At 33.1% G+C, this 9,257-nt stretch overlaps 2 protein-coding genes across 2 annotated transcripts; one reads left to right on the top strand and one right to left on the bottom strand.

Annotated features, from left to right (window-relative positions):
• Positions 1 to 1,303: 1,303 nt before the first annotated feature.
• On the bottom strand, positions 1,304 to 4,178 carry LOC133198331 (ficolin-1-like). The gene is made up of 5 exons (XM_061334436.1): positions 4,175 to 4,178; positions 3,815 to 3,939; positions 3,542 to 3,638; positions 1,904 to 2,071; positions 1,304 to 1,563 (listed from the first exon to the last, which is right to left on the bottom strand). The coding sequence occupies exons 1-5, from the start codon at positions 4,176 to 4,178 to the stop codon at positions 1,304 to 1,306; spliced, it is 654 nt and encodes a 217-aa protein (XP_061190420.1).
• Positions 4,179 to 4,224: 46 nt separating this feature from the next.
• LOC133198330 (uncharacterized) lies at positions 4,225 to 5,094 on the top strand. Its single transcript, XM_061334435.1, has one exon. It carries the CDS (start codon positions 4,225 to 4,227, stop codon positions 5,092 to 5,094), a length of 870 nt encoding a protein of 289 aa, XP_061190419.1.
• The last annotated feature ends 4,163 nt before the right edge of the window (positions 5,095 to 9,257 follow it).

Raw genomic sequence — 9,257 nt, 5'->3', positions numbered from 1 at the left:
AAAATACTGTCCGTTCTATTATACACATATTCTTAATTTTTCAGATTTATTTATTTTAAACTAGATGCAATAACTGGTCCCTGGAAAACTACCGAGATACGGGAAGTTAGGGCGAGTTACGTTCGTTCGTAAGATGTCGGTATTTCTCTATTCAGGTTGTACAATGTACCTCCTGTCAAATGGGCAAAAATATACACTGCATCTGAAATAACCGGCATCCGACATGTTCCACTTCGCGCTTGTGTCTTAAATCGTTTAAATCTTCTGCTATACTGTTTGATTTCAATTCTTGCATAAAATACCCTCATTTATCTTTATACACCCCCTCCAACATTTCTGCAGACGTTATTTACATTTTTTAAATGCTATATTAACCTTTTAAAACAATAAAACGATTAAATCGGGCTTCCGTTTTCCCGCGAGTAGACCTCAACTTTAAACGAGTTATTTTTCAATTTGCAGTCTTTTTTTAATCGAACAGGGATTTTTTCCCATCTCCTCCAGTTATTATTTGTCTTCATCTAAGAAAGTTTTCCTTACACAAGCAAATTTTTCCACATGTATCAGGTTTAGTTTGTTTGGAGCTAGATATTCAGGATGACACGTTTTCTTTCGATTTTTTCCTGTATACCCCCCCTCCCCCCACCCGAAAATATGAATAAAACATTTTTAAAAATAACAGAACCACTGAGAAATGGTAAGTTTAAGTTCACTGTTGTAAATATGCTTCACCAGTACAGGATATGCTGGTAATTTATACAGTCTGCTTTTTCCAAATTTTATAAGCAGTGTAACTAGAAATGTTAAGGAACACTTTCTACTCATGTTTGTTTTGAATATTTTCATGACACATTCCAATCTAAGTCCTATTGAATAGGCGTGTAAAAGTCGAAGATAATGAACAGTATTAAATCTCTTCATTTTATTACAGAATACGAATCGTTAAGAGGCCATAACACGGGCCTTTGGAAACGCCAAATTTTGGATCAGGTGTTCAGGAGGTATAATAACCCTCTGTAGAGCGGTCGGTCACACCATCCGTGAGCCCTCTGCATTGTTAAGGTAAATTGATAATTGTATAAAAACAATGACCTAAAAATAAATTTTGGGAAACATGTCTGCCAACATATAGGTTGTATTTGCACAAACTAAGAATATTTTTGTTCTAGGTGAACTTTTTTAAAGTTGCGCCACTTATTAAGAAAATACAGTCATCTTTGAAACGTTGGGACACCCCTTGTAGATATTTTTCCCGCCTGTATCAGATTTATATAAAATAGGCTCTTAAGTATGAATGAGGTACCTAGTGTCGCTTGATCATCATCATCGTTTCCTTAATAGATAATGCAGACGTAATTGTAGGATACCAAGGTAGTGTCCACATCACTGAGGCCCAGTTACCGTTAAGGAAGGCGTAGTGACAATCGTTAAACCACCACCCTCCTCGTGCTCCTACACTTCCGGCACAGAATCCTCCACTCTTGTCGTTATCCGTCTTGGGCGTACTGAAGTACATCCCAGATAAATTTTTGCCGTTTAACCCGGTGTTAAGCATGCTGTCACCTAAGAAACGAAATAAAAACAAAGACACGGACTCTGAACTCATTAGAAGAACATAAAGTGGGAAAATTAATCATTACTGTAATAAAGCAAAGTTATGGGATTTTTCTTTAATTCGGTATGTTTCATTGTGTATTAAAGGTCATATAAATATGTTTATATAGGTCCTATACTATTGAAATTTATCATTTCATATATTGCAAACATTTTCATGCCATAATCAACTGACATGAGACAGCATTTAACACACAAATTCACTGTGTTATGATGAATATTTGAGATGCTATGATTTTTCTCTCACTCTCTCTCATTTGTAAGGTTCACCGTTTTGTTTGTCACAAACCTAAGGTTCCAGTAGCATTTCCCGCCAGAAAAATTTTATACTTCTCTGCTTCATCCGACACAGAAAACTGGTCGTACAATTCGAATAGTCTTGTACCATTCACTAGAGTGATGGAAACCAAGAGGGATGACTTCTTTTTCTCTGTAAGCCGGTGGATAAGGTCATTTCCTATATTAAGGTATATTCAAAATCAATTTAAAGATGTATAGCAAAGAAATCACTTTGTTTAAAATGAATATCCCCGAAAAAAATAGTTTGTTCATGAAATTAGAGTATCTTTGATTGGTCAACACAATATTTACTGACTAGTACTGTAGAGTAAGTTCAATACACAGTTTGAGGGAAGGAGTTATTAAGGACTACCAACTTGACCAACTGTATTTGCTAACATTTTAGTCAACCAATCAACTTGCCCGTTTTAAAGCCAGTGCTGTTGTAAACATAAACATGGCAGACGTCAGTATCTAAACGAATGAACTCCTTTATCATTTAAATTATCAATTTATATATTTTAAAATGTTTATTAATTTGATTACTGTATAGGGGGAAAATAACTCGCGGTGTTAATATTCGCTATATTCACTGTGTTAATTAATCCGTGAATTCAAGAAACAGTGAATAAGTTTTAAATATTAAACCTCGATGTTTTATTTGGAAATTTTAGAATAGACTACGATAGGTACATGTATATATACGTACAATACATGGTCATTCATTTCAGTAATTACGAGTAGTATACGTACGCGTACTTGTCATTCAATTATCTTAATTATCACGCTTTACTTTAATTCAAATAAGCAGCTAATAACCTGTTTTTATTGTTCAACAGTTGTTTTAATAGATGCATGTTTCATCAATCAAAACACATGGGACATGGGTTTTGACTACCCGTGCTTAACGTTACCACGTGTATTTGTTCCCTGCAATATAGCATTATGCGTGTTAGTTTTTATGGAAATTTTGGTTTAAAAAAATATCATTCGGATAACTATCGATCTTGGTGAAGATATGGAAGGATATTAATATGTCTACCAACATTAATATATTTATTAGCGTCCAGTGTTTTTTTTCCCCCGCTGCAATGTGTTATACCTTCGGAAAGATGTGTACACATGTACTCATCGTAAAAGCATATAGGAAAGTCATTTGACGTTTATAGTCAAAAAAGTTTAATAACGGCACTTGTTTTGATTAATCATCAATTAACTACTAAATTTAATAATTTTATATAAACCTACCCTGTTCGTGAAGTGAATACATAACGCTGATAAATGTCGTTCTAGCTATACTATGGATTACACGAATAAAGACAAAGTAGGTTACTTTTATTATATACCGATTCCGCGAATTCAACAAACCGCGATCGTGTCCGAGGAGAGAAAAACGTGAAAATTACAACCCGTGAAATTAATCCCCTATACAGTATTTAAAAAGCAATTACTGAATTTGGATTCCTGTTTACTAGTCACTAAAGGACCCGTTATGGTTTTGTTAACCTATGCCTCTGTCAATCAATACCCGACCAGGCCCGTATAGTCACAAGTCGACTTCATCATACGTAAATAATGTAATCATCAGAAATATTTGATATTTTAGACTAGATCAACTGTATAATTTTGATATAAAATTTATCTTTACCGATCCAGATATCCTGTTCCGGTGTACCAAAACCATTCTTATATTCTGTCCAATTCCTGTCAAAGCTCTCAGATCCGTTCACTCTTTTTTGGATTGCCTTTGCAAAGATATATCATTTAATTACTATTAAATAATAAGTCTATGATGTGTGTAGCCGACAAAAAATCAGAATATAAATGTTATAAAGTCTCCTACTAATATGGTAAACAACAGAATCAAGATTTTTATAAAGTAAAAAAGTGAAGAAAAAAAAATTATAAAAAGGTTAGATACCGTCCATCCCCCGTCCATTGTTTCCATGTCACAGTAAACTTTGACAGGACGAGAGCTTGCCCCAGAGGGATAAATGTCGTACACTGCTGATTTAGTGTGACCATTATTACGAAGGTCCTTGCAATCTATAGAAATACCTTACACAGGAAAAGAAATATACAGAAATTGCAGTTTTAAACATATGGAAGGTTTTATGTGAGAAGAAATATGGGTATTAAAGACATATATACACACCAGAATTAGTGGCACAATTTTCAGGAAGGTCTTTACAATCTGAAGAAAGAGCTGAAACGGGAGAACAAGAATTTAATTTGGATTTCTTAAGGTAGTGTCAATTTTGTATGATTACAGTTAGATCACACATAGACGTACAGGTGGATAAACAGGTAAACGTACAGGTGGATATACTGATGGACGTACAGGTGGATATACAAGTAGACGTACAGGTAGATACACAGGTAGACGTGATGGTGGATATACAAATAGACGTACAGGTGAATATACAGATAGACGTACATGTGGATATACAGATAGACGTACAGGTGGATATACAGATAGACCTACAGGTGGATATGCGGTTAGACGTAGAGGTGAATATACAAAAAGACGTACAGAAGGATATACATCTAGATGTACAGGTGGATATACATCTAGATGTACAGGTGGATATACAGATAGACGTACAGGTGGATATACAGATAGACGTACAGGTGGATATACATCTAGATGTACAGGTGGATATACATCTAGATGTACAGGTGGATATACATCTAGATGTACAGGTGGATATACATCTAGATGTACAGGTGGATATACAGTTAGACGTAAAGGTGGATATACATCTAGATGTACAGGTGGATATACATCTAGATGTACAGGTGGATATACAGTTAGACGTAAAGGTGGATATACATCTAGACGTACAGGTGGATTTACAGATAGACGTACAGGTGGATAAACAAATAGACCTACAGGTGAATATACAGGTAGACTTACAGGTGAAGATACAGTTAGACGTACAGGTGAACATACAAAAAGACGTACAGAATGATATACATTTAGACGTACAGGTGGATATACAGATAGAGGTACGGGTGAGTATACAGATAGACGTACAGATGGATATACAGATAGACTTACAGGTGAATATACAGGTAGACGTACAGGTGGATATACAGATAGACGTACAGGTAGATAAACAGGTAGACGTAAGGTGGATATGCAGGTATTTGGTAGAGGAAGCACTCTATTTGAAAGATAAAATCGGGATAAAAAGATAACGTTAGGTTGTGATCCACAATGAAAGGCTTGTTTTCACAAGCTTATCTTTGAGGTATATTGTTATATACATTTATTTGATGGAAAAATATATACATAGAACATTTTCTATTTCCTATCTAAGGAGGCTCATGATTACAAAACTGATCCTGAGAAAAATGAAGACCACAGTAATTCCCAAAAGAGGTTCCAAAGGGTTCGCTTTGTTTTCGTTTATAGTCTATTTTGTTTTAACCACACTGTATGCGTCGTGTGTCCGCTAAAGCAAACGAGATTCCCCTTCAAAGATTCGCCTCATACACTTAGTATTTAGTAATTCTTGTATCTGTAATACTTATAGTGTTCCCATACACTTTCTTTGCTATTTTCTTTTTAATTTCATAAAGAGTATTAAGGTAAGACGACACGTTGCTCTAATATCTGTTTTGTATTTCTTTGTAATATACAACAAAATTAATCATAATTGTCATTATCTGAAGATTTCTAAACTGTTTCAAAATGTCGAAGTAAAAATAAACACCAAAAATTGTGATATTGCCAATGTTAGTGATTACCGATAGGGTTATCTAGTAACAACATCCTCTGCTATCTTGCAAAAATGGCTGGTAAGGAACTATATTTTTTTGTGAGGAAACGTGTTTAAGTAGCAATACTTCAATGACAATATCTTGGGGAAAATTATGTATTATTGAGAAATGTGACCTTAAAATGCCAATGTTATTTCATAAAATGTTGATATAAATTTTCTGAAATGTGAGTCTTGTGCAGAAGAAAAAAAAAGAAATTTTCACGATATAAACCAGCACATGCATATGTTTCTGATACTGATTTATACTTGTTACTAGAAGATCAATGAAAGATTTCGAGTGATGTGGGGGACAGGGCACGTTTAAGATCAGATAACATTATCGTAAACTTTTAAAGTCAGGTGCAAAACGTCCTATGTGAAGACCGTTATTTATCTGTGTGTAAGTTAGTGACATATTAATCTCGGTATGATTATTGACTTCAAATGGATTTTCTCCGAATTCTTAAAGAATTTTAAAATGAGCCAGATGAATACCTAGATTTAAAAATACAGTATTTAACACGAGAAATGTTTATCACTTACCGCAGGAACTAGTATTTGAATTTTCTTGTGACATTTTTTTCACAAAAGCCACGAACCACTATTTGACATTGTTGGAATTGTGCCTCCAAATATTATGTAAAATTGTTTCACCGTGAAGAGAAATATTATTCAATGAAATATTTATTAAAATTTCCTATGCAGCATTCAGAAAGTGCTTCTTATGAAGAATACAGATTATGAAAGGTGTAGATTATCTTAGTTTAGAAAATTATTGAAATGAACGGACAAAAACTGGCCACTGTGGTGTTATGAATTTGTTTTCGCAATTGATATATGAATTGAAGTACGCAGCAGTGTATGTGCCAATGGAGACACTATAAGCAAGTTCATTATGACTTCAGCGAAATTATGTGAAATTATGTGAAATTATGTGAAGGCCCGACGAATTTTTGTGTCGTCAGACACCCTTTATCTTTTCTACTACGCAATGTATTTTTGTCAATTCTGAGAATTGACTAACATTTCAGTGTTTCAAGTTCTCTCCATCCTAACGTTTACAGACCATATGAAGTATACAGCTTTGAATATTGAGAATTTGTCATTATTTCAGAAAAAAATCTGAAAGGTCAATATTTTCATATATTTGTAAACCTTTTCAATTAAAACTTGAATTAATATAAATTCATATGTCACCCCTTGAATAATTATAAAAAGAATAAAGAACAAAGAAAAGCTTTCCATTTTCATAAAAATTTAGGACAAAAAAAGTAAATTATAATAAAATATAACAAAATAGCTCTTCTGAAGCTTTTCTGTAAAATACACATGCATGGTGAACATTGATAAAAATCATTAACCTGCAAGCGCGTGTAATGTTTTGAGTGATCTTTGTAAAAAGATAAAAATGGATGTAATACGTACAGTCATCAGAATAGTATTTCCAACCGGTCTCCTCGGACATATTAGACGTGAACATCTTCTTGTGGGTACGACACTTCTTCAGTTTACTATTGTATCCAAAGAAACAACCATTCTTTCGACATATTTCTGAACACACACAGAACGAACGAGCTTCGTATTCTCCTAAAATTTCGTTATTTGACTTCTTATTATCTAATTCTAGTTTTGCTGTATATATTGTGGAAATAAAGGTAGCTTTAGAAACCATAAAGAAGAAAAAATTTAAAATGGCGACCAACAGACTGTGCATATTGTAGTTTGCCTCTATAGGAAACAACAGCGTTCGTTTTACAAGTTGCTAATGTGATCTTTCAGCAGAAAGGTACAAATTTAAATCTTTAATGTATTATAAAAGAGGCTTGTTAGTTTAATGTATTTTTCTTATCATATCTGTGATTGGTTACTTGTAGAAATTATGTATAAGACTATCGATCGAATATCGATTCAATATTCTTATTTGGAAGCTTATTGGACCATTGTATGAATGATGAAATCATAAAGCATGAAAAAAAGCTCAGGTAAAAATGAAAAAAAGTCATTTAGATATATTGACCAATTTCATAAACTAACAATATTTATTCTTATTCATAACACTGATTCGATATTGCCCACTGAACTCAAAATAAAAGACACACCAGAGTCAGACAAATGTGTTTCATTTAAAGACTAATTGTGAAATGTGAATATAAATTATAGCGATCATGCTCAAAAGTCCAATTAAACAATACAAATTATGAACAAAGTCAACACGGACATACGTAAACAGAGTTTCATCAGGTGTCATGGAGGAATAAGCATTCTCTGTCCTTCAATCACGGCTACCGTTTGCTCCTTGTTATGTTTGGATTAATTGGAATAATCTTGAGACAATTTTTAGTGAAAACAAACTGTTGAAAGTTTGCAATATTTTTTTTAAAAACAGCTTTGATATACTAATATCACCTTGAAAACAGCAGCAATTTGTATAAGGGAATGCAGTTTAGAAGAAATGAAGATGAGATTAAATTCGTCGTTTGATCATCTATGGAGAATCTGATCAGATAGAAATTATTTTTAATTTATATGATTAAAGATATAACAACAAAGATCAAAAACATTACTTTGCTGAGAGCTGAAAATCCAGCAAGACACAAAAAGCAAATTATGAATCGACATGTCATGATCTAAGAAGAGTTTCTGAACATTTCCAAAAAAGACGATGACATCATTTTAAAAAATATGTTATCTTCAGAGAAAAGAAAAAATAAATCATGTAATAATTAATGGAGCATTTAATTTTCAAAATTGGTGCCCATTCAGGAATAATGCATAATTGCATGTATATCTAGGATTTTATTTCTAAGCTTTTGTTTAATACAAAAAAAAAAATCAAGAGGGATACACTTTACTAATTCTTATTGGTGGATTAAATCTCTGTTCTATTCTCCATCAATATTATCTGAATCTATTTTTTTTCTTTTTTTTGTCTGGTCCAACTTTTACATTTTTTGCATAAAAGTAAAAGTGAATTTGTTTAGATGGTATGGTAAAATGTCAAGATTTTGCATTTGAAAAGGCGTTATTTTTCAATTCTATGAAATAAGTTGACAGTTTTTACTTCAAGATCCGCTTCCGCAATGAGGATTCGCTAACGGTGTTCGTTCTGCATTAGCCCAGGTTGCACTTGGGGTCAATCCAAAAGGAAATCGAGCGAACTCCAAGCAAAAGGTCTTCAAAATCAAAGTACAAAATCTTAACATTTCACAATGTCATCAAGTTAATTCACTTTTATTTTCATGTTATAACACAAATTAGAAGGTGGACTAGATTAAAGAAATAAATGTAAGAAGAAGATTCATATCATTAAGGTGTAGGAACAGATCAAATGGAAAACTCATCTTCTAAACTCAATCCAACACAATATATATTAGTAAAATCTATCCCTCTTAGTTGAAAATTTTCACTACTTGGTTCTAAGCACGTTCCAGTTGAGAAACTTAATGTTATTTTGCAGGTGCTTAAGTTATTGGGGAAGTTGGTATATGCTTTTAGATTCTGTTTTTAGTCGTTTATGAACATGTTCAGTAACTCTATTTTGATCATAAAATGAAGGTTCATCTTTTGCATTTCTTTCGTGTCTGGAGGGATTCTTAC

The sequence above is a fragment of the Saccostrea echinata genome, unplaced genomic scaffold, assembly GCF_033153115.1.
Source record: "Saccostrea echinata isolate AGI-Se365-2 ecotype Australia unplaced genomic scaffold, CSIRO_AGI_Sech_v1 ptg000033l, whole genome shotgun sequence".
Classification (NCBI taxonomy): Eukaryota; Metazoa; Mollusca; class Bivalvia; order Ostreida; family Ostreidae; genus Saccostrea; species Saccostrea echinata.
Note: the sequence above shows the minus strand (reverse complement) of the source record. Positions and strands in the feature narration are given on the sequence as shown.

Coding starts and splice junctions, on each gene's coding strand:
- LOC133198331 (XM_061334436.1), bottom strand. Junction 3,639..3,814: donor CAATGGACGGGGGATGGACG/GTATCTAACCTT, acceptor ATCTTTGCAAAG/GCAATCCAAAAAAGAGTGAA. Junction 1,564..1,903: donor AAATGCTACTGGAACCTTAG/GTTTGTGACAAA, acceptor TTCGTTTCTTAG/GTGACAGCATGCTTAACACC.
- LOC133198330 (XM_061334435.1), top strand. CDS start 4,225: ATGGACGTACAGGTGGATATACAAGTAGACGTACAGGTAGATACACAG.